This window comes from Calidris pugnax, unplaced genomic scaffold (assembly GCF_001431845.1).
Source record: "Calidris pugnax isolate Ruff unplaced genomic scaffold, ASM143184v1 scaffold275, whole genome shotgun sequence".
In the NCBI taxonomy this organism is placed as follows: domain Eukaryota; kingdom Metazoa; phylum Chordata; class Aves; order Charadriiformes; family Scolopacidae; genus Calidris; species Calidris pugnax.
In genome coordinates, this window is record NW_015091057.1 from 78,458 (window position 1) to 103,505 (window position 25,048).

General features: G+C 47.8%; 1 protein-coding gene across 1 annotated transcript in view; it reads left to right on the forward strand.

Annotated features, from left to right (window-relative positions):
* Positions 1-3,448: 3,448 nt before the first annotated feature.
* The window catches only part of FAM168A (family with sequence similarity 168 member A), a gene marked incomplete at its 5' end in the record, with an annotated part of 34,045 nt that continues 12,445 nt past the window's right edge, over positions 3,449-25,048 (forward strand). Inside the window, 3 exons of the mRNA XM_014956648.1 lie at positions 3,449-3,529; positions 16,085-16,210; positions 24,038-24,180. Of these exons, the coding sequence (XP_014812134.1) occupies positions 3,449-3,529; positions 16,085-16,210; positions 24,038-24,180 (350 nt within the window). The remainder of the gene's footprint in view (positions 3,530-16,084; positions 16,211-24,037; positions 24,181-25,048) is intronic.

Sequence of the window (25,048 nt, forward strand, 5' to 3'; positions counted from 1 at the left end):
ACACGCAGCCGTTGGCTACTAAACTGAGTGTTGAGGAGGTAAAACCCTGTGTAGAAACACAGTTGAGAGAATTATAGGGAAAATATGCTTTGTGTGCTCAAGAAGTGAGCTGGAGTTGGTTTAACACCCTGAGACGGATTGGTCAGGAGGCAAAGTGGGGTCATTGAGGTAGAGCAGGCAATGGGAGGACCCTCAAGTGATGAATGGGTCTTTTTAGTCTGGAGAAGACTGAGGGGGGATCTGATCAATGCTTATAAATCCTTAAAGGGTGGGTGTCAGGAGGATGGGGCTGGTCTTTTTTCAGTGGTGCCCAGGGACAGGACAAGAGGAAATGGGCACAAACTTGAATATCAGAAGTTCTATCTAAACATGAGGAGGAACTTCACTTTGAGGGTGGCAGAGCCCTGGAAGAGGCTGCCCAGAGAGGTGGTGGAGTCTCCTTCTCTGGAGACATTCAAACCCCACCTGGACACGTTCCTGTTCAACCTGCTCTGGGTGGCCCTGCTGTGGCAGGGGGTTGGACTAGATGATCTCCTTCCAGCCCCTTGTGATTCTGTAACGTCCTGGAAAAGAAACAGTTATCTTCTAATGAAGCAGAGATTATAGGGAAAACATGCTTTGTGTGCTCAAGAAGTGAGCTGGAGTTGGTTTAACACCCCGAGACGGATTGGTCAGGAGGCAAAGTGGGGTCATTGAGCTAGAGCAGGCAATGGGAGGACCCTCAAGTGATGAATGGGTCTTTTTAGTCTGGAGAAGACTGAGGGGGGATCTGATCAATGCTTATAAATCCTTAAAGGGTGGGTGTCAGGAGGATGGGGCTGGTCTTTTTTCAGTGGTGCCCAGGGACAGGACAAGAGGAAATGGGCACAAACTTGAATATCAGAAGTTCTATCTAAACATGAGGAGGAACTTCACTTTGAGGGTGGCAGAGCCCTGGAAGAGGCTGCCCAGAGAGGTGGTGGAGTCTCCTTCTCTGGAGACATTCAAACCCCACCTGGACACGTTCCTGTGGGACCTGCTCTGGGTGGACCTGCTTTGCCAGGGGGTTGGACTAGATGATCTCCTTCCAGCCCCTTGTGATTCTGTAACGTCCTGGAAAAGAAACAGTTATCTTCTAATGAAGCAGAGAGTAGGCAGGGATATTTCTGATTTAAGATCTTCATCATTAACGTTCTGCTTGCAATCACTGGCTCTGCAAATAACTTTCGGAGGAGCTGCTTGATTGCTAAAAGGCTCTACATATTCCTGAGTACGGTGACAACATAGTTTTATGTAGCCTGAAGAAAAAAAAAAAAGAAAAAAAAATATCTGTTAAACTGCTGCTTATCCAACATTAACTACAGCAATTTTTAATTAACCTGATTTAGAAGCCAAATATATCACTGATGAAAATGAGAGGGTAGAACATACAGTCATTTATTCCAGTACACTGGTCATGAGTGTTGAATTAGATTTATTCAAATGAACCTCAAAATTTTGCCGCAGTAGTCGGCTGTGTGCCGGGTGCCAGGTTTTAGAAATCTGCTCGTCGTCGAAGAGCAAGGAGCTTTGGGGCACGGGAGGGAGAGATTTCGATGTGTTTCTGTTGCTGCTTAGAAAAGGGGAGGAAAGACCCACTCACGCTTTTGTTTAATAAAGCAATAAAAAAAAAGAAAAAATACCCTGGTGGGGTGTGAATCGACTGCTAATTACCTCTTTCCAGCCTTTGTTGGCAACCAGCAGACAGTGTCAGTGGAGCTTGGCGTGGAAGGACTCTCCAAGGGTCATTTTGTCTGCCGTTGGGTTGACTCTGCTCTGGGACGTTGGCCAACGAGACGGGCAGATAAAGCGGGGCAGGGGCCGTGGCGGTGAAGCACAGCAAAGCCAAGCTCTCTGCCAGCAAAGGAAGATTAACGTGTCCCTTTCGGTCTGTCGGAGGGATTTACACAGGAGCATGTAAGAAAGGATGGAGGTAGTCAAGTGTTAACATTTTCAGTCAGGAAGACTTCCAAGAAATGGAGGTAGAGCAGTAAAGAAAAGCAAAATGGGGCAGGCCAAGGTGTGGATGTTGTTGTCTGTGGTCTTCATGCTCTGGTGAGACCCCACTTGGAGTACTGTGTCCAACTTTGGAGTCCCCAACATGAGGATGTGGGCTTATTGGAAGGTCCACAGGAGGGCCATGAAGATGCTGGGAGGGCTGGAGCCCCTCTGATGGGAGGACAGGCTGAGAGAGTTGAGGGGGTTCAGCCTGGAGAAGAGAAGGCTCTGGGGAGACCTTATAATGGCTTTCCAGTATGTGAGGGGGGCTACAGGAAAAACTCTTCATGGGGGAGCGTTGCAACAGGACAAGGTGCAGTGGTTTGACCCTGAAAGAGGGGAGATGAAGCTGAGATGTGGGGAAGAACTTGTTTGGTGTGAGGGTGGTGAGAGCCTGGCCCAGGTTGCCCTGAGAAGCTGTGGCTGCCCCATCCCTGGAGGGGTTCAAGGGCAGGTTGGAGGGGGCTTTGAGCCACCTGGGCTGGTGGGAGGTGTCCCTGCCCAGGGCAGGGGAGTTGGAACTGGATGGTCTTTAAGATCCCTTCCAACTCAAACCATTCTGTGATTCACAGAGGACAGGAACTTCTAATGAAGTAAAAGTTTGGTGCCAGACATCTGCACTGTGGGTGGGTGCACAACAGGGACTTGGGTCTTCAGCGTAAGGTCATTTCCAAGCCTCCACGTAGTTGAGTGCTCAGATGATTTCCCCTGAACTCCCTGTGACTGATCCAAGTGAAGATGATGAAAACTGAAGATGCTCTGCAACCTTTTCTAAAGTGCCCATTAAAATCTCGATGTGGCTTCAAAGGGTACGAGCTGCCGTGCGTGTTCCTTCCAGGTGGCCTGGCAGGTAATTGGGTCCCTCCCAGGGATGGCAGTTGTGCAGCCATGGGTGAATACAAGGGCTGGCATGTTTTCATGCAACGTCTCTACCTTCCCTTTAGCAAGATGCTCTGGTTAATGGAAGTGCTGAGGACTTGGGCTGGGTGCTGAGCTTTGCTTGTTAGAATCCAAAATGCTACGATGATGGAACTACGATGGCCACGAGGAGCCATCAAACCCTTCAAATACAGCTGTGCTGGTGGTTTTTCGTAGCTGGATTCTGCATTCAGCCTGTGTATTTTCTCTGTAGTTTCCTTCAGAGCGCATTGAGCATTCCTGCATTCTGGTTATCGTCCTCGTTTTCTAGGGGAATAGAGATGAAATATTGATGATGTCACGTGGAGGTTTGTAGAGCAGATTTATAGTTCTTCCTCTACCTTGGCCAACGGAGACTACATCAGTGCTTTACCTCTCGGCTGTGCCGACGGCCTCTTTGCTCACACAGGTTGTTTCTTGCTTTCCAGAGATGCTTTCTTCTTCTCTCTCCCTGTTGTCAAAAGCCTGATTTCTCTTTTTTTTTTAATTTTTTTCATTTTGTTTCTCGTTGCAGGTTATCCGACGGGCTATCCCACCGCTGCCCCAGCCTACAACCCAAACATGTATCCCACCAGCAGCCCCGGCTACGCCCCAGGTAAGAATCTGTGTGTGATGGAGGAGAGATGGGGGGTTTGAAGGGTGTGGGAGGATTTACCCTTTGCTGCTCAGCATCCAAAACCCAGCAGTTTCCTTGTGTTCATCAGCAAATACTTCCCAGGGAAAGGGCTCCTGTCAAGCTCTTCCCTTCCTCTCTCTGCCGTTAACTTCACGCCCTCCATTGGGAAGATTTGTCTGTGTTGCAAAGCCATGAATTATATCTTAATATTTATTATTATATTTAATAAAATATTAATATTTTACAATCCTCGTCACTGTGATACCTGCTCATCAATGGCTTTTCTTGCTTTCCAGAGATGCTTTCTTCTTCTCTCTCCCTGTTGTCAAAAGCCTGATTTCTCTTTTTTTTTTAATTTTTTTCATTTTGTTTCTCGTTGTAGGTTATCCAACGGGCTATCCCACCGCTGCCCCAGCCTACAACCCAAACATGTATCCCACCAGCAGCCCCGGCTACGCCCCAGGTAAGAATCTGTGTGTGATGGAGGAGAGATGGGGGGTTTGAAGGGTGTGGGAGGATTTACCCATTGCTGCTCAACGTCCAAAACCCAGCAGTTTCCTTGTGCTCATCAGCAAATACTTCCCAGGGAAAGGGCTCCTGTCAAGCTCTTCCCTTCCTCTCTCTGCCGTTAACTTCACGCCCTCCATTGGGAAGATTTGTCTGTGTTGCAAAGCCATGAATTATATCTTAATATTTATTATTATATTTAATAAAATATTAATATTTTACAATCCTCGTCACTGTGATACCTGCTCATCAATGGCTTTTCATATTTTCTGAATACCTCATGCTATTGCCTTCCCCTTCCCCCTGCTTCTCTTTCTCTCCTCCTTCCATGCCATAGATGCAGAAACCATGTCCTGTTTGGATCAATCATGCCATGTATTTACTGTCCTCCTCTTTTCTGTGGCACTGATGGACTCCGGGTCTGTCCTAGTGTCTTCTTCTGTCCAGCTCCTGCCTTCACAATGCCCTAAAATGGCTCTTCCAAAGATGTAGTAAGCTATTCTGGCCAAACTCAGGAACTCCTCTGCCGTAGCCTTGGTGTGCTGATTATCTTTGATGGCACCAGCTGTGCTCTTCTCCATAAAATCTTGGTTTTCCTTGGCTTTCCCAGTCTGGCCAGCTGTTTTCTACCTCTGCTGCAGTGTGTCCATTTGGACATATTTGTCATCTGCCTCTTCTCATGAAAGCTCAGCCAGGCTGTGTTCCTTTATTCCCTTCTCCTCTGTATCCAGGAAACCTTAACTTGTAGGTACAAGGTCTTCATTTTTCAGGGAGGTCTTAATTTTCCACACCAGCCACGTGCTTTTTTGCATCCTCCTTTTGCAGTTCCTCTGAACCATCCTACCAGCCAGGTTGATGGGTACCATGTTCATCTTCCATAGCTCAACCCCTGTCCCTCTGCCATCTTCAACCTTGGCAAATTCTGCTCCGTCCTTCCAGGGAGCTGGTACAAAAATAATTTTCTCAATTTGCTGCTTTAACCATGTAATCTCCCTCTTTGTCTACCTCCTGCTCGTTTCCCACACAGATTATATGTCTTTATTTACAGAAACAACACCCTCTCCATTCATTCTTGGTGTCCAGGACCTTACTGCTCTTTTGTCTGTATCCAGGAAACCTTAACTTGTAGGTACAAGGTCTTCATTTTTCAGGGAGGTCACTTCTCCTCTGTCTCCAGGAAACCTTAAGTGGAGGTACAAGGTCTTCATTTTTCAGGGAGGTCTTAATTTTCCACACCTGCCACGTGCTTTTTTGCATCCTCCTTTTGCAGTTCCTCTGAACCATCCTACCAGCCAGGTTGATGGGTACCATGTTCATCTTCCATAGCTCAACCCCTGCCCTGGAACCCGGCACTCTCTGCCATCTCCAACCTGGGCAAATTCTGCTCCATCCTTCCAGGGAGCTGCTACGAAAATAATTTTCTCAGTTTGCTGCTTTAACCATGTAATCTCCCTCTTTGTCTCCCTCCTGCTCGTTTCCCACACAGATTATGTCTTTATTTACAAAAAAAACTCCACTCCCTACATTCATTCTTGGTGTCCAGGACCTTACTGCTCTTTTGGCTCAGCCAGCAATGTCTGTCCTTCTGTCCTCTTCACCTCTCCATTGTCCCTGCTGCTTCTCTCCCCTCATCACCCACAAAACCATTTCTCAGTTGAATTCCTCCATTAGCAATGGGATTATGTTTTTTTATGAAAGCCCATGACCAGTTGGCCAAGCTCTTTCCCTTCCCTGCTGTTGAGCATCATTTCTCCACACCTCCCTTCTGTCTCTTTTCTGCTATTGTCTCTTGGCCAAACACCTACCCAAGCCATGGCTCTGGTTCCAACTGCTCTGGGGATTCAGAGAAGGGTCTGGATGGAGGAGGACACACACACAGGTTTGGGACCTTCCCTCCTGGCCAGAGAGAGCTGGAGAGGAGAAAGCCATCAAAGCATGTGGGTGGCATAAATACAAACCCCATCATGCCCCGTCCATCACTTTGAGGTTGAGCACTTCATCTACGTGAGGTCGGGAAACAGGGAAATTGCTTATGGGCAGGGGTTGCCAATGGTAGAAGATTTATGTAGATTAGGACAGAATGTAAATTAATCACGGGAGCTGCTGGCAAATAGCTTCCAACAAGGACACTTCTTATTCCAGAAGGTGACCTTCCACTGTTTCCAAGTCAGAGAAGTTACTCTGAAGCAAGAGTCATGGTGTAGCAGGAGTCATCCCACCTGTCCACAAGGACTTGTCTTCACCACAGCACGAACTAATGAGGTTCTGTGCTTAATGAGGAATATTTGAGTTGCTCTGCTAAATCAATCACTTGCGTTTTTATGCTTTCAAGCCTGAACTTGGAAACCTTTGTAGAAGTCTTTTTCTTTTTGGAGTTGAAGACTCCTCTTAGGCTTCCACCAGGAAATAATTTAACTGAAGTCAAACCTACATTTAAGTACTTTACTGAAACCAGCCCTTTGGAAGAACCAAGTGACCTTGAGTTTTTAAAGCGTGGTCAAGTTCTCTGCTTTTAGCAAAATTACCTGGGGGTCGGGGGCCTCTTGGCACAACAAAGGGCGATAGAAACCCAAGGGCTAAGAACCAGTTTCAAAATGTAACTTTAATCCAGAGTGAATTAAAAGAAATGTAGCACAAGAAAAGGAAATCTCCTATTTAATAGCAACCTTGAGATCTCGTTGCCTGGAGGAGTTGTGGCTGCCCCATCACTGGAAATGTTCAAGGCCAGGTTGGATGATGCTTTGAGCAACCTGGGCTGGTGGAAGGTGTCCCTGCCCATGGCAGGGGGGTTGGTTGGAACTGGATGATCTTTGAAGGCCCCTTCCAACCCAAACCACTCTGTGATTAGAACTTTATTTATTAGCTGTGGGATTTCTTTTTAGGCTGTAGTGTGTTGTCAGAGCGTTTTCTTTAAGGGATACAGTCACGTAGGTCAAACGCGATTGGCGGTGTCTGAGCTGTGCTTGGAAAAGCATTTCTGAAATGAGGACTGAGCCATTTTTTTATGGGTTTTTATGAAAAAGGCCGGAAAAAAAAAGAAAATAAATCTCTTGCTCACCCATTTCCGAGCACACGCTGGAGATGAAAAAAAATAATATCTTGCCCTTCGTTTTGACTTCGTGGCTTTTCGCTTGGCTGAGATGTTTATTCTGAAGGCTTCGCCTCAGAGGAGCTGTGGGATTTTAAAACTTGGGAATAAAGCCCTCTTTTCAGCTAAGTGCTCGGTAGTCATCGGAGTGAAATAGATGCTTGCGTAACGAACACAAAGCCGGACTTTGTGGCGGTCTCCTTAAACCCTTTCTCCTCCAAATTGCCAAGTTTTCAGTCTCTCTCTCTCTGGCTGTCGTAAAACCAGCGGATCCCCAGACTCGAGAGCTTTCCAGGGCTGATGAAGCAGGAACGAGGGTTTCCTTGCCAAAAAACTTTTGGTGCTGTCTTCTCCTCATCACAGTTTAAATTCACTGTTGTTTTGCAAGGTTATTAAATAGAGCCGTTTACTGCGGACGACTCTGGAAGGGATCTGTTGTTTGGTTTTATGGGCTTCTGGTTGGGTTTTTAGCTGCATTTCTTCCCACTGAAAAGTTTTAAGGTGTAATATGAAACAAGTTTTGCTCCCCTAGATGTGTGCTGGCCACCCTCAAATTCCCTTGAAGGATATAAGACTGAAAGAATAAAGGGAAAAGAGCTCCATAGCATTAAAAAAAAAAACCCACAAATGTTGCCAGAGGCTGGCAATGTCCCCCCTGCTCAGCCAGGGATGTAAATACATCAACGTTCTTGCCTATTGGCCTGGACATCATCATATGTCCCTTTTGGAGATGGCCAAGGGGACATCCAAGTCAGAGGGAGCACCAAATGGAGGAATTTTTGGGGAGTCCGTATCACTTCTTGTACATCTCGGACACCATCCTTGGGAGGCTGGAGTTCCTCTTAGACAGCAGCCCCCAGAAATGCTGCGTTGGCTCTCCAAACAAAATACTTCTCTTTCTCAAAATCTTGATGAAACCCACACATTCCCCTGGAAAGATTGTGTTTCAGCTCAGTTTTAATGTTCCAAATTAAAAATAAGGAGGGAAAAAAGAAAAAAGCAAACCACCACTAGGAAATTTTCAAGTTTTTTAAACAGTTGCAGCAATTGCCATATTTAGGGAAGATTTCATTTCCTTTTAGGTGTATAGACCTTAGATCTCTAACACTTCCAGCCCAGGTCCTCCTGTATTGAGTGGAGAGAAAGACAGACCTCCCCAGAGAGGTCTGTCCATCTTTATGGACAGGCTCCCCATGGGTGCCTCTCTGTCCTACCAGGAGAGCTTGAGATGAATCCAGGGATGTCCTTCATGCTCATGAGGATCAGGAACCCAAGGGGAGGTTGTAGATGTTCTCTCAATGAACTCTGATATGATCAAGATACCCTCAGAGAAGATGACCTCTGGGATGATGTTTTATGGGATTGCTTCCTTGGCCTAGGTTGGGATGGTAGGAATAGATTGAGGAATGGGACCCACCTGGCGTGTACAAGGGTAGGTCCTGGAGTGGACTGAAGGATGAGCCTCCTTCTCTCACAATAAAGACAAGACAGAAGTGGATGTCCCAACCCAGACAGCAAAGAAACAGTCAAAAAACCAGGAGAGAACAAGGAAACACAGGGATAATGGTGAAAATTGGGATTTGCACAGATGGGTGGCAGCCAAGCCCTTGGGCACCCCTTCTTGAGCCCCATCATTTCTTCAGTGGCATCTACAGCCTGTGTCCTCCACCCAGCAGAAGGGAGCCCCCACACTCAGCGAGGGCCAGGGTTGTCCATCCTCCCTGAAAATAGCCGGATCAGCCTGCAGAAGTTGCCTCGTGATTGTTCGTTACGGAATATTCCACCTCAAACCTCGTTAGTCGGCGGCTTTTATAAGAAGAAAACCACGAAGACTTTGATTTCTCTCCTACCTTTGTCCCGGTGGCTGTGGCTGTGGGTGTCCTCTCTTTCATTCAAGATGCTTAAACCTCCCCCGTGCTTTGATTCTTGCTGTATTTTATCGCTCCGATTCTTTGCAGCGAGCAGTTCTGCAGATTAATTAAGGATTGAGTTACTGATTTTTTTATTTTTATTTTATTTTTAAAAGGCAATGCAAATAATTGTCTCTCGCTTTAGATTTGTGGGATGGGAAAGAGGAATCAAATGCCCCTGGTCAATCTTCTTTGCGTCAACCTTTTGTTCACTCCCCTGACGCTCCCTTCTGAAGTGCGAGCCTAATCTTTACCGACTTGCTTTCTCTAAAAAAAAGCCACTTTTGATCATTTTGATCAAAATTTTTGATCATTTTTGAGCATTTTATCCCCTCTCTGCACCTCCTTGCCACGTCTTTGTGTTAGCGCAGCTCAACGCTCGTGCAAGAAAGCGTTCGCTGCCGTCTCGACATTTAAATTTCATTTCTCTGTTTATGAGTCTTAAAAAAAAATAATAATAATAACTGTTAATAATTTCTGTATTATAAATCTCCTGACGTCCAGAGAGCTGACAGGTCATTTTGCCTTGAGAACAAAAATCTTCCAGCCCGTAACGCACTAAATTAGCGAGGAAATGATGAAGGTTAAAATTGGTGCTCCTCAACCCAACTCCTCTTGGGCAGAAACCTCCGTCCTCCCTATAAACAATCACGCAGCTCTTGAAATCAATGCCATTTAATATCACGGCAGGGTTTTATTCCCCCACACATGCTGTTTGGAGATTTATCTCGGAGGAGGGCACGGTTCAGAGCCCTCGGCTTCTTCGTGCGCGGCCGGGAGGAAAGATGCTCTGATGGACTCGGCTCTGCTCGGAGCATCCATCCAAGGACAGCATCCATCAACATCAGCTTTAGACGTAGAGCAAAGGCTACAGAGGCAATCCTGGCTCGGACCTTGCTTAAATCTACAGGTTTTTTTCAAGCTACTTGCCCGTTTTTGTTGAATTATATTTATTAAGATCTCAATTCTGCCACAGGCGAGATGCCACATTAACAACTCCAGAAAGGAGGTGTCACCTCCACTACTTAGGACCTTCCAGCATCACACCCACTGCCTGTGGTCACTTCTCTGCAGAAAATAGACTGAAAGGAGAAAAATTAACAATTTCTGAGAGGCAGCAAATGGAAAACAAGCTCCGTTAAATATTCTGGCGGCGGGGACGGGCGACGGAGCGGGCGGCGTCCTCGAGCGCGTTAAATGGAATTGAGTGAAAGTAATACTGTGGTTCAGTGGCTGATTTAAAACCAGTCGTCTGTGTCGGTACAGAGAGCTTTTACTCAAATTGAATCAGCTGCTGTCATACAGGAGGCTGGAAATAACCCCGCCGCGGAGAGGAACGTGCTGCTGGGGTTCATGCCGTCCATCAAACACGCTTGGAATCAGAGGGGAATCAGCTTTATTTTTAAAATCTCCCATTCTGATACAGCAAACTAATTCTAAGTGTATTTTTAAGGAATTTTAGATGTTGAGCCTTCGGCTGCCTGGCTGTAGAAAGAGATGCTCTGTGGTCCCAGCAGAATCCTTTCCACCGACAAGGTTCTTCTGTGTCAAACCTCCCGGGCTGGGAGGGGGGTGGTGCCTCCTGGCAAAAATCCTTCAGGATCCCTAAAAATAGCCATTGCAAGCCTGTCTACTTGAATATGTGATTCTCCATAAGTAGGTTAACCAGGCAAAGGTGTCTACTACTACATGGTGTCTAGTACTACTTGGAATAGAGGTTGGAAAGGGCGGGGAGAACATCCTTTGCTTGTGACTTCTGAATTTGTGGGATGCACTGGAAAGTGAGCTGTTAACCTTCAAAGAAAGTCTTCAGTACAACCTTGATCACTCTAAACGTGTTCCTCAGATGAGCTCTCTTTGGTTTTGGTGTCTCTTGCCCCAAACCTCATGAGTTTTGCTTGGCTTCCATGGAAAATCTTAACAAGAGACTGTCTTCTGCTCCTGCCCTTGATGTGGTTCACCCCAAGTGAAGTCAAGTGCATTGATGGCGGTTAATTTTTGAAGGCTGGTTTTCAATTACTGGTACTAATGTGCCGTCCACTTTCATCCTTGATGTCCTCCAAACACTCATGCTACAGTTCCTGGAAGTCACAGAATCACAGAATGATCTGGGGTTGGAAGGGACCTCTGGAGATCATCCAGTCCAACCCCCTGCCAGAGCAGGGCCACCCAGAGCAGGTTGCACAGGAACGTGTCCAGGTGGGGGTTGAATGTCTCCAGAGAAGGAGACTCCACCACCTCTCTGGGCAGCCTCTTCCAGGGCTCTGCCACCCTCAAAGTGGAGAAGTTCCTCCTCATGTTTAGGTGGAACTTCCTATGTTCAAGTTTGTGCCCATTTCCTCTTGTCCTGGAGCCAGTGATGCTCGTGCTCTTCTGTTGACCACAAGTTCCCTGGGATTCACATGGAAAATTAAACGATTTAGTGCCCCACACTCTGTAATTGCCTCAATCAGAGAAGCAAAAGGAGATGTAGAGAGGAGCTTGGAGGAATCTGAAGTCCCCTTGGTCCGTGCAGGTCCAGCAGCAGCAGTGAGAAAAGGAAAATGGGAACTGGAACCAGTCTTGATTCCTCCCTCTCTGAGTGTTGGGTATCTGGTGAATATTTGCTAGTGTTTGATAAATTCTTCATCAGTTTATTTCAAACCAACCCTTCCCAAGGCATAGAGAAGAGCCAGCCATTGCGTCGCTTATGAAGCTCAGCCAAAGGAGCCCTGTGTCAAGCAAGGGAATTAATTTCTTCCCATCCCAATTCGTGGAAACACCACCAGTGGGATTTTCCTGCTGTGGTTTTCCATATTTGTTAGAGGGACACAGGATCACTGCAAAACAGTGGCATTGCAAACTTTGAGGCTTCCTATAAGCCTGGTTATTTAGGACAGTGTTATTAAAAATAATAATAATATTCCTTTCAAGGAAATTGAGACAATTTCTCAATTGCTGCAGAGACAATTAAAAAAAAAAATTAAAAAAAAAAAAATATATGTTTCCATTAAGCCTGGTGCATGTTCCCTCCCAGGCATTCTGTCTTCTTGAGATGGTTGTTTTGTTTTTTAAGTTCCTTCGTTAAAGCACGCCTTTTTTTTGATTTTCCTGAAAGTAGGGCGCAGGCTTTTCCAGCGGAGGCATTTATTAATAATGCAGGGGAGGATGATGCTTTGCATCCCTTACTTGGGTGCCCTCACAGAGCAGAAAGGAGGTTTCTAAAATCAGCCTGGGAAATCGGGGGGGCTCGGTGGGGATGTTGTGGGGCAAGGAGATGGAGGATCCAATCCCCCCATTCCTGCTTCTGGATCCTCCCCGGAGGAACCGTGGCTCTGGAGAGGGGAAGTGTTGGCATCATCTTTTCCCACAGAAGTGAACCATCCTCTATAGGTGCCCAACGATTTTTTAGGGACATCAGTGGGTCCCCTGAGATGGGTATCTTGGGATCTGGTAGGGTGAGTATCCTACAGAGCCTTGCAAGGCTTTCTAAGAAGTGCTCCCACTGTTTTGAGACATGTGGGACTGCCTGGAGAATTAGGCTTAAACTTTGTACGAGGCTCAAGTCTGTATCCACCACAAATAAGATGGGAAGAGAGAAATATATAGACCTCATATAATCTGCATCATCTGCTTTGTCCTTTCGCTGTGATTCTCTACTCCAGTTAATTCATAGGATTAGGTCAAGAGGAAATGGGCACAAACTTGAATATAAGAAGTTCCATCTAAACTTGAGGAGGAACTTCTTTCCTGTGAGGGTGGCAGAGCCCTGGCAGAGGCTGCCCAGAGAGGTGGTGGAGTCTCCTTCTCTGGAGACATTCAAACCTCACCTGGACATGTTCCTGTGCAACTTGTTCTGGGTGGACCTGCTTTGTCAGGGGGTTGGACTCGATGATCTCCAGAGATCCCTTCCAACCTCACGTGATTCTATAATTTTTTTCCGGCACATCTGGTTCATATTTTTCTCTTTTCCACTTAAAATATGCCCTGAACGTTACCATGTTGGCTAGAGGTCCTTGCAGAGAGACAGACCAGACCCAAACCTGCAGAAACCCATGCTTGCCCAGTTCCCACCACTCGATTTGCCGGGGATCCAACAGATAATGAATAAAATCTCTTTATTTTTCAATGGACAGCATAGGCGAGAGGCCAAACCAAATCCAGAAGACATTGGTAGGAGATAGACCTTAAATGATATCAAATAGTCATGGCTGGATTGTCACCTCTCTGCATTGTAGCTCTTACAAAGGACCAGGAGATATTAATGTTCCGAGAAGCCCCCTTGGTTCACCTTTTGTGTAGTTTGAAGTGATGGATTCTCTGAGGATCCGTGATTTAAGGTAAGGAACGTGCATAGTTATAAGTTGCAAGCTCCCAGCCATCTCAGACCCAAATTACCTTGATTTTTTGGTTGGTCGAACGTGGAGAGGAGGAACCACAGGGAAGGATTCATATAACATCTAAATAAATGGTCTCATCAGTCTTGGAGATTAAAACCTTTGTGAAATCCAGAGGCAAAAATGAATCTGCTTTTGGAAAAAAAAAAAAAAGCCTAAGTGAGAGAGGGGTTCTGTCTCAGCACTGGGAGTCAGGTCTCCAGCGTGGTGTTCAGGAGTGCAGTGTACCATGGAAAATAAAGGAAAATAGTTAGGAAATCCTTAATAACTCGCAAACCTTTGGGAGAGGGCACAGGCTCAGAGCAGAACGTTGATCAGTGCTCGGCTGGAGGGGAAATTGTGCTCTGAATCTCTCACTTCCCACAAAGCTCTTGGTTTTCTCTTGAAGAAGGTGAGGGAGGAGAACGTTTCCACATCTCCAGCAGTGGAGCACCAGCCAGCCAGATCTTGCACCCATAAACATCTCCACACAGCTGAGGATTGCCATGCCATCCGCTAATGTATCGATGCTGGGTGTCTTCCATGCTCCTTTATTTCTGTCCCACACCAAGAGAATGGTCTCCTTGAGGTTTTGGTGGACCAAGAGACCTGCAGCAGTGCTTCTCCGCGCTCTCTGGGCACTAGTGTCCAACCATTAGAACCTTTGGTGTGCCTGACGTAGCTTGTGGCACTAGCATTGATTCCTCCTTGGCCTTCTCAATGACTCATCCCCAACTTCCAGCCCTGTGGCACTTTGGATTTACACTTGCATCTTCAGAGATGGTTAATTAAGAGCCTGAGCAGACACGGAGGTGTTGGAGGGGTTCAAAACATCATTGCTCTTGCCTTTGGGGTGCAGAAAGGTTTACAAACCCCGACCGAGTCATGAAGTCCTTTCTGTGGAGCTTAGTCCTGGCCCCCCAGTGGGGAGGAGCTTGCTTGGGAGTTGGAGTTAAGACGTGCAGCTTTAAAACGTCTTCATGTGTTACTCCCTTGGGGTCATGGAGAGGATAAGGAGCCCACCACCTCCTCCTGGGGCCGTGGTGTCCCTCCCAAAAAGCTCCTCTTTCTGCCCCCGATGGCTTTGTCTGAGCTTGGCTGATTCTGCTCTCAGAAGCAGTTCCCTGCCTGCAAAATCATACCTCCATTGTTCCTCTCTTGCCCAAAGGTCCTTTTTATTTTTCTCCAGAAGTCTCTTGAGTTTGTAGATCTGACCCAGAATCCCTTTACAGCATCTCTGTCCCTACCACCACCCATGTGGAGAGAAGGGGACACTGGGGACATACCCTGACCTCCAACCTTCTAGAGATCTTGGGGAACTCAATAATTTGGTGTAGAGAGAGTGTGTCAACAGTCTACCTTCTGTGTTCATCAAAAGTACCTTTAAAGGCAACATCAATTGGTGATTTTCTTTGATTCCAGCAGCTTTATCATTTTATCTCCTTCGCCTTCCACAACTTCTCAGCGAAGTGTCTTGCTGAGGATCGATCAACCCTCACGTGGTTTCCTTTCCTTAGCTGGGGGTGCAAAATATGTACATGGAAAACCTGGAGCTTACTTCTTTTATAATGACAGCTTGTTCAGCTGGTGGGCAGCGAGCTGTAATAACCAGCTGAGGTTTTCAGAAGATGTGTGCGCTCCATTGGGAGGTGGTGGGGCTTCATCCAAGGAGGGAGGGGGCCACCAGTTGAGATTAGTCTGGAACAAAACATTAGGATAGATCCATAATTTCAGGGAAGAAGTAAAACCAACACCGTAAAGGCAGAAAAAGACCTGTTAAGCCTTTCCTGGAGGCACCGACTTTGGGATGGATCCTGTGGCCTGTAGGCTTGTGTTGGTCATCTGCCTTCTCCGTTGATGTGCTCCAGAGGCCTTGGGTCTAATGGGAATCCCTCTTAGATCCATGTTTGGATATAGGATAAAGGCATAGCTGGTGCTGCTTCATCATACACAGGTGGATTGTGGCAGTTTGTATAAGACCTTTTCCTCTCTCAGAAAACTTAAGACCCTCAAAATGACTGAATTCTGTTGGTCCCCTCTCAAATCCCACAAGATTTGGCTCTTGAGATTCTTCTGGATAATTTTACTTGGCTTCCTAAAGACTTTTCCGCAAACTGGGATGGGTACAGGGTGCCCTGCCCAAAGCCACTGGTTCTGGTGTCCTTACCAGAGTTTTTAAGGACCACCCATGCTGTGATGGGATGGTCACAGCAACAAGTACCTTCTCCACTGGTGGTACCTGCCGTGAAAGCATCTCAGATGGGTTTCCTGTGAATAAAAAGCCTTGCACACCAGGCTCAGCCTGTTTCCCGTCTGGGAAGCACAAGGCCAAGGGCAACCATTACTGGTCCCGATGCCCAGAGGTGACCAGTGGTATCTGGTGAGGGATGGTGACTCTGCTGGCCACGTCCCCCAGGTGTAGATCTTCATGCAGGTCACTTCGTTCAGGAAACCAGTTGCTTGGGGGTAGGTAACTGGTTTGCAGCCATGCTCTGTGCAAACCATCCCTCCCTGGGGAGCAAGTGGGGTCAGAAGAACCACGGTGAGAAATTCCCGTGTCCTTAAAAGGTTGGGGGAAAGGAAAAGACCAGCAAAGTGGTTGAAATGTGACGTAAAAGCGGGAAGTTGTATCTCCATTGCTGTGTGTGACACCTCTTCTCTGTCTCCACTCAAGCTACACTTCTGATGAAGCAAGCCTGGCCACAGACCTCCTCCTCCTGTGCCACGGAGGGCACCTTCCACCTCCCGGTGGACACCGGGACCGAGAACAGAACTTATCAGGCTTCTTCTGCAGCATTCAGTAAATAAACTTTTTCTTCTGGGGTTTTACTCGGTTGGTTTGTGCCCGTTTGCCTCCCCTGCCCTGGGCTTTTTGGGGATGGGGTTAGTGGGGATCAGCAACAGATGGGATCATCCATGTGCGTACAGATGTATGTTGTCCCCGTGTGTCCTTCCTTGGGTGCTGAGCCCTGACAGATGTGAGGGTCCTGGGGGTGCTTCTGGCACCCATGTAGCAGATCCATCACCACCTGCTGCTGGAACTGCCCCGTGGGGACGTTGTGCTGCTGTTGCAATTCCCTTCTGGGATGCAATTTTGCAGAGCTCTTGGGTTTTTTCTTCTGAAAGCCAGGTAGCATCCCTGCTCCTCTCTGTTCTGTGCTAAAACCATGAAGGAGCATGAAAAGGAGAGCACGGACCCTCCTAGCGTTCCTTTGGAGGAGGAAGAGTCAAGTGGAGAAGGGTGAAGGCCTCTCTTTTAGGTGAGCCTTTGGTCCCCAGGAGCCACCTGAGGTTCTTCTCAGGTGTCTACCTGCAGTGGTGATGCTCCGTGGTTGAGCAGAACGGTACGCATAGAAAAACCCAAGGGACATTATTTCCTAGTCCCTTAAAAGTGAGAGAAATCCAAAATAAAGCACGATTTTCAGGGAACCTGGGTGAGTTTTTGACTCAAACTGGCTGAGCAGAGGCAGGGGGAGGAGATGCTGTTACTGATAGCAGTCAGACAGGCTTTTCCAGGTGGAGCCTTGTCATAGTCTCCCCAAAGGGGCCAAATTGTGCCTCCAGGAGGGGTGCTAAGCTCCCTGAGAAGGCCCCCGGTGCTTCCCCTGGTATGTGGGGTGTCCTCTGGTCCCCACCCAACTGCTCTTGCCACCACCTTGCCTGCTAAAGTGGGGAGATGGCTGGTGTGCAAGCGTGGGGTGGGACCACTCTGAAGTTCAAAATGCAAAATTAACCTTCCAAACACCCCTGGGACCTGGAGAAACTCCCAGTTGTTTTTGGAGAAAAAAAAAATAATAAGGTATCTTAAAGTGGCCCTCCATGGGCCATGTTGTTTTGAAGGACCTCTACGCCCATCACCATGTAGGCTGAAGTGTTCCTCACCAGCTGTCTGCTCCAGGCTGCCTTTTTTGTGCTGAATTAAAGCACGTATGGAATGAGATGAAGGGAAGAAAAGTTTCTTTCCTTTTTTTTTTTTTTTTTTTTAATGAAAAGAACTATTAAAAATAAACCTATTAAAAGGAAGGGATGTCTCTACCATTTGGGGTAGGGGCTGGACGCCTGACATGGTGCCTGCGCTTTGCGTCACTCCAGAGCAGATTTGACCAAGTTGTAACCGTTTGGAAATGAGTAGAAACCTAGATATTATTTGGCAAAATCCCCTTGGGAGTTCAACCCGTGCCTGGACGTGATTTCTCCTCCCTGTTGCACCTCCAGGTTGCCACAGGTGGGATTCCTCCCTCGAAACCAGAGAGGGCGAAGAGCAGGTATTGGGTTAGGAGAGGGTTTGGGGGCAAAATTTGGCTGTGGCCAGACCTGTGAAGGTCGACTTCAGTTCCAGAGAACTGGCTTGGGCACATGTGATTTGGAAATTAAGTTTGATAAAGCCTTGAGGTTCGATTTGCAGAGATGCTTCAGGCTTATAGCTGTGGTTGGCTTCACCGGAGCTCTGCTGGGAGATGCCACCTCAACCTCAGGCTCTGAAAAATGAGGAGCATCTCAGGTTGGGCATCACAAATTGGTTCAGTCCTTTGGCTCAATCTCATCTAGCCCAGGTTTTGCTCTTAGGAGAACAGCTATCCCCAGGGATCCTGTTGGCAGGAGATGGTGAGATCTTACTCATGAGCACCAGGAAGATGTTGGATCTGGATGGAGGAGAGGCAAGGAGAAGGCTGGGAGATGAGTCCTTCTGTCCCAGGGTGAAGAGTGGCCACCAGTACAAACTGGAGCCGCATGCTGAACAAGGATAAATATGAATAAATACACAATAACTGCTCAGTGCCTCCCCACGTCTGCACCAGTAAGACAGAAAAGGTGCTGAGGTCTCCACTGGGCTGTGATCCTGCAGTGAAAGACCATGGTGAGACATGCATGAGCTTAAAGGCTGGGTAAGGGCCACCCAGGTGCCTTCACCCTGACCTTGCCTACAGTGTCGGGACATGCCTTGGTCTTTGGGCTTTTTATCCTTTAATGATGGGTTTTCAAAGCTTGATGTTGCCTGAGGTATTTTGTGTTTTCGCCTAGATGCTCCAGTTGAGATCAGGGAGGTCACAAACACACAGCTTTGCCCACGGTAATGAGCAAGGTTATAGATTTTATGGTAATTTCTGCCCCAGAGTCTCTTGTTTGCTTTTGTCTGGCTGGTGAGGATAGTGGTGGCAGTGCCAATGTGCCAGGGAGGACTTGGGCAGAGGCAACGCAAGCCTGCCAGGCAGCTGCCCGTGCTGGTGTCCACATTGTCTCCTGTGATATCCCCATGCTCACCACTCCAATCATAGAATGATTTGGGTTGGAAGGGACCTTCAAGATCATCCAGTTCCACCCCTCTGCCCTGGGAGGGTGGAAGGAGGTCCCACCAGACCAGGTTGCGCTAAGCCCCCTCCAACCTGGCCTTCAACCCCTCCAGGGATGGGGCAGCCCCAGCTTCTCGGGGCAACCTGGGCCAGGCTCTCACCACCCTCACACCAAACAAGTTCTTCCCCACATCTCAGCTCCATCTCCCCTCTTTCAGGGTCAAACCCTTCCCCCTCCTCCTAGGGCTCCCCTCCCTCATCAAGAGTCCCTCCCCATCTCTCCTGGAGCCCCTTGAGGGACTGGAAGGGGCTCCAAGGTCTCCCCGGAGCCTTCTCTTCTCCAGGCTGAACCCCAACATCTCTCTCAGCCTGTCCTCCCAGCAGAGGGGCTCCAGCCCTCCCAGCATCTCCATGGCCTCCTCTGGCCCCACTCCAACAGGTCCATGTCTCTCCTGTGCTGAGGCCCCAGAGCTGGAGGCAGCACTGGAGGTGGGGGGATGTCTCCCCAGAGGGGCAGAATCCCCTGCTGGCCACGCTGCTGGGGATGCAGCCCAGGATGTGGGGGGCTTTCTGGGCTGCCAGGGCACGTTGGTGGCTCATGTTGAGCTTCTCATCCACCAACATCCCCAAGTCCTTCTCCTCAGGGTTGCTCTTCATCCATTCTCTACCCAACCTGCATTTGTGCCTGGGATTGCCAACCCAACCTACATTTTATGCCTGGGATTGCCCTGACCCAGGTGCAGGACCTTGCACTTGGCCTTGTTGAACTTCAAGAGTTTCATCTGGGCCCACTTCTCGAGCTTGTCCAGGTTCCTCTCGATGGCATCCTTCTCCACTAGTGCATCAACCGCACCACTCAGCTTGGTGTCATCTCCAAACCTGTTGACAGTGGACTTGATCCTACTCTCTGTGTCATTTTGAGGGACACCACTCATTCCTGGTTTCCACTTGGACATTAAGCTGTTGACTGAAAGTCTGGACCTGGCCATCCAGCCAGTTCCTCATCCATCTAAGGAGTCATGCTCTCCATGGACCCTTCACGTGGAAACAAGAGGAGATTATGGTATAAAATTCAACACAGAGCTTCTCACCCCCATCTCCAGCCTTATAGAAAAATTTATCTGTGCAGTTCAGGGCACTTCTGTGTTGGGGGATCCATAAGGTGGAGATATCTAGGGTGGTACGAGGGATTTAATCAGCAATTTTAATAAAAGCCGGAGCTTAAAGGCTCACTGTTGCTTTTAAAATCCCAGCCTGCTGCTGAACCACGAAGCAGCAGAAGCACAGGCCGTGCCAACCTCCTAATCCTAATAAGGTGTTAGATAGTCATAATTAGGCTTTAAAATTAGCTGTCAGACATGCTTTGCCGAGAGGAGCCTCCGTCATCTTGCGTCATTAAAACTTGATTACGCGTCGGTTTTAACCCTCAAATTGTTCTGTTTTCCCCCAATTTATAAACATGGAAGATTATATCTGCCTGGACTATTATGTTTAATACCTTTTTTTAATATCGTAGCTAAATTGTCTGTGGTTCAGCAATCGGGGAACCGCAGCAAGCGTTAGCGTTCAAGGTGATGGAACCACACGGCCTTGAGCTGGCCCCATATCTCCAGACGCCCATCAGAAATGAAGCTTGGTGCTGACACTTGGCAGCCTGCAAGGTCTTTGTTTAAGGAAAAAAAAAAAAAAAGAGTTCAAAATAGAAAAAGAAAAATCCAAAAGGCTGAAAAAAACGGGAGGTTGGTTGGTCTGTAGGTGACATTGTTGGGTTCCTGGAGGACCTCGTGTTGGAGGAGTCTCCGCTTCTGCTGTTGTGGTGAATAAAGCTGCTTTGAACCTTCATTTCCTCTCACTTCTTCCATCTCTCATTTAAAGATAGTTGCTCTCCTGCTAATGTGAGTCAGAAAAAAAAGGGTCACAGCTATTCCGCTGTTTAATTAACACATTTTTTCCAATCTGCAGTAATCAGGAGGCGGTGAGATGCTGTTTGGGAGTTCCTAGAAAGCTCCTTGTTATCTTCACGCTGTTTCAGTGCTGGGTGGATAATATGGGATATTAGCAGTCTGGAAATCTTAGCCTTCATTAATTGCTGCCCCGAACACTGGTTGAGTAAATGAGTTCATTATATTTGAGTGTTTAGACATCTTATCGCTGGGCTGAGCCTTGACTTCTCCTCTCCATCCTACATAGTCTCTGGTGCTCGTTTGCTCTAAGGATGATTTCTCCCAGCCCTTTCTTCCATCTCTCATTTAAAGATAGTTGCTCTCCTGCTAATGTGAGTCAGAAAAAAAAGGGTCACAGCTATTCCGCTGTTTAATTAACACATTTTTTCCAATCTGCAGTAATCAGGAGGCGGTGAGATGCTGTTTGGGAGTTCCTAGAAAGCTCCTTGTTATCTTCACGCTGTTTCAGTGCTGGGTGGATAATATGGGATATTAGCAGTCTGGAAATCTTAGCCTTCATTAATTGCTGCCCCGAACACTGGTTGAGTAAATGAGTTCATTATATTTGAGTGTTTAGACATCTTATCTCTGGGCTGAGCCTTGACTTCTCCTCTCCATCCTACATAGTCTCTGGTGCTCGTTTGCTCTAAGGATGATTTCTCCCAGCCCTCCTGCGAGAGCTGGCTACCATTTCTCACCAGTAATCCCAGCCCACATCCTTTTTTTTGCTCATGTACTCATTTTTTACCATTTCCATTTATTTTAACCATTCGTTGAGCTGTGACCGACACCTTGATCCCTTCGTGGTGCGCTTGATGCCTACTGGGGCATCCCATGGCAGCAGCTCAGCTTTTAGTCTACCCTAAAAAAAAACAACACACCCTTAAAGCACAACTTTAAGTATTCTTGAGGATTTTCCCCCAATTCAGCACTTAGTTAATAATATTGCAGGGGCAACTTTGTAGAACCTTCCTTGGAAATGCCTCTAAAGGTTGAGAATTCAGGTGCTGCTTGTCCTTGGTGCGGGGACTTCCCATCCCTGGGGCAGGTCACACCTTCTTTAGATGTTGTACTTGCCATGAGGTCTTATGGAACTTCACTGCTGGGTAATAATAATTTGGATTATGCAGCGTTATCATGGACCTGCTTAAACCCACCTCTTCGTTTTGGAGAGCAAAATTGGTGGAAATTACGGGGGTCAACCCCGTATTCATCCCAAGTGAACAGGTGGGAAGATGCCTTCAAAGGAAGCAGAAGAAGAGTGGAGATCCTTAAGGGATGTCCTCACTCCAGGGAAAGCCTTTTAAAAAAGACAAATATGATCAGACTTGCATTAGAGGATCTTAAGCTGGTACCGCTGGGTCTTCCTGGAAGGAAAATATAATTTTATAAGCACCAGACAGCTCAGAACTTAATGCAAATAGCAGCAAAACCCCAAAGTGACACCCACAGCTGTATCACGTCAGCTGCTATCACATTATCCTGTAGGTTATTTTTTGTTAGGTTAAGTTAGTTTTAATTTTGGGGGCAAATTTCCACATTTTGGAAAATATTCCTTCAGTTTAGTTTGTTCCCAATATACTCAGCGTCTCCTAAATGCTGCAAGATAAGTTAAGGTTTCTTTAGACCTTCGATAAAGTGGAAATCATCTGGGACTTGGATGCTCCAGCTAAACAGCTTGTTGGGATGCTGGGGGAGACTGAAGGATCACAGAATCACAGAAGGTTGGAAGGGACCTCTGGAGATCATCCAGTCCAACCCCCTGCCAGAGCAGGTCCACCCAGAGCAGGTCCCACAGGACTGTGTCCAGGTGGGGTTTGAATGTCTCCAGAGAAGGAGACTCCACCACCTCTCTGGGCAGCCTCTGCCAGGGCTCTGCCACCCTCACAGGAAAGAAGGTCCTCCTCGTGTTGAGATGGAACTTCCCATGTTCAAGTTTGTGCCCATTTCCTCTTGTCCTGTCCCTGGGCACCACTGAAAAAAGACTGGCCCCATCCTCCTGACACCCACTCTTTAAGGATTTATAGATGTTGATCAGATCCCCCCTCAGCCTTCTCTTCTCCAGACTAAAAAGAACCAAGTCCCTCAGCTTTTCCTTGTAAGGGAGATGCTCCAGACCCCTCATCATCTTTGTGGTCCTCTGCTGTATCCTGGAGTCCATATTCTTTTCCTTGCACCCTAACAGAAGACAGAAAGTGCTGCAATGGCAATAAAGCAGATTTTCTGCTTTTGCCACTCATGCAAATAGCCCGTGGGGAGTGGGACAGGTATAAAGGTGCTTGAGCATCGTGTGGAGTTGCCTCTCCCACCTGCAAGGTGAGCTGATGGCCACAGCCCTCCTTTGCAGGAGGTGAAACTGCTCGGCACCGTCCACCTTGATGAAATGCTTCATTTTGATGAAGCATCCATCATTTTCACCTCTAAATACAAAGGTTTGGACCATGGGCGTTGCTTCTTTTCTGGTCATTGTTTGGGGACATAGGCAGGAGACAGCAATGCTGTGCCTTGAAATTAGATCCCCCAGCAATTAAACTCTGATTTTCCCCATCACACCCGGAGCAAAAAAAAAGGTGAAAGGAAAAAAAAATCTGGGGAGGAGAGAAGGAAAAAACATCATTCTCTACAAGTAGATGTATAGAGATGGATAAGTGGATGTGGGAATAGTGCTTTCTTAGATGATTTAGGTGCTGGTTGAGTCCCATCAAGTCATGCCTTGACCATTGGGAATGTTCTTCATCTCTTTGGCCCGGTGTAGGCAGCATGGGAAGAGCTGCTTCTTGACTGGGTGGAGGATGGAGCCCAGGGGCTGGGTGCTGGAGCTGGAGGTCTTGGCTTGGTGGGTTTCATGGGATATGTGTAGATACTGGTTCATCTTGGTCTCCTCCAACAGCTGAGACTGTTTAGTTTGAGGAAGAGGAGGCTGAGGGGAGACCTCATCACTCTCTACAACTACTTGAAAGGACACTGTAGAGAGGTTGGTGCTGGTCTCTTCTCGCAGGTAATTAATGACAGAACGAGAAGGAACAGCTTCAAGCTCCAACAGGGGAGGTTTAGACTGAACATTAGGAAAGAATTTTTCACTGAAAGAGTGGTCAGGCATTGGAAGAGGCTGCCCAGGGAGGTGGTTGAGTCACCATCCTTGAATGAGTTTAAGAGCTGTTTAGATGTGGTGTTGGGGATATGGTATAGGGGAGAACTTTGTAGAGTAGAGTAGATGGTTGGACTGGATGATCCCAAGGGTCTCTTCCAACCTAGACGATTCTATGATTCTATCATCCTCCATGCTGAGGAATGCCCACCATGAATGGTGGCTTGGGTCGCTTCCGTGCCGGTTGGACCAGCTCTGTCGTTCTAAATCCTCACCCTAACTTGGACTATTCTTGTCTTCACCAGGGTACACTGCGGGGACTCCCTACAAGGTCCCACCGACCCAGAGTAACAACGCACCTCCTCCCTACTCGCCGTCTCCGAATCCGTACCAAACCGCTATGTACCCCATCAGAAGTGCCTATCCACAGCAGAACCTGTACACCCAGGTAGGTGTCATGACGGCCACCACGGCAGCTCACCGGCGTGTAGATGCAGCCTGAGGTTCCTACAGGGCTTCATCCTTGGCCATCAGGGCTGAGCACCCATGTACTGGTGGGATGGAGGTGCTCATGGTGGGGCTTGGTGGGTCTCTGGGATGTTGGGATCTCTGTCCTGCTTTCTCCATTGGATCTTCTGGATGAGACATGGTCTTACATGTTGATGTGTAGTGGAGTCAATGCAGTGGCATCCCTGTGACTCAACCAGGTTGGGAATGAGGTCACTTTCTCCAAAATCACATGCCTGACTGATGGGGCTTGCTGGCTCCAGGGCGGTCCCTGCACCCACCTTTCCCCAGCTCTCAATGTTACTCTTCCCCAGGGCCACAAATAAGTTTGGGTCACCACAAGGTGCACTTGCTGGTGGCTTTTGGCATCTCACTCAGCTTGCATCACCCTCCTGCCACCTCACTTGAGAAAGCCACTGTGTCACCTTCACTGGCACGAACTACTTCAGGCGTGACCCAGATACGTGTCCTTGTGGAGGAGCTCCTCCTCGAGCACCTGGATGGATTCCAATACCATCTTCTCTGCTTCTACATTGCCACCGCCTCCAGCTATGTGCTGGGGCCAAGGTCCTCCACAGGGATGCAATTTAGGGCAGATGTCCTCTGAAAATCACCTTGATGCCCCTTCCACTGAAGATTACGAGCTGCTCAGACAGATCTGGTCCTACAGCTTCCTTCGCTTCCCCCCTCCTCTTTAAGGTCAAATAACCAACTTCTCCAATACCTGCAACCCCATGGAGTGGTTTCTCCATGCCTTGCTGAGACCGGGTCATCTCCTTTTGCTGATTTTGTCTGCTGTCACCTCTCCT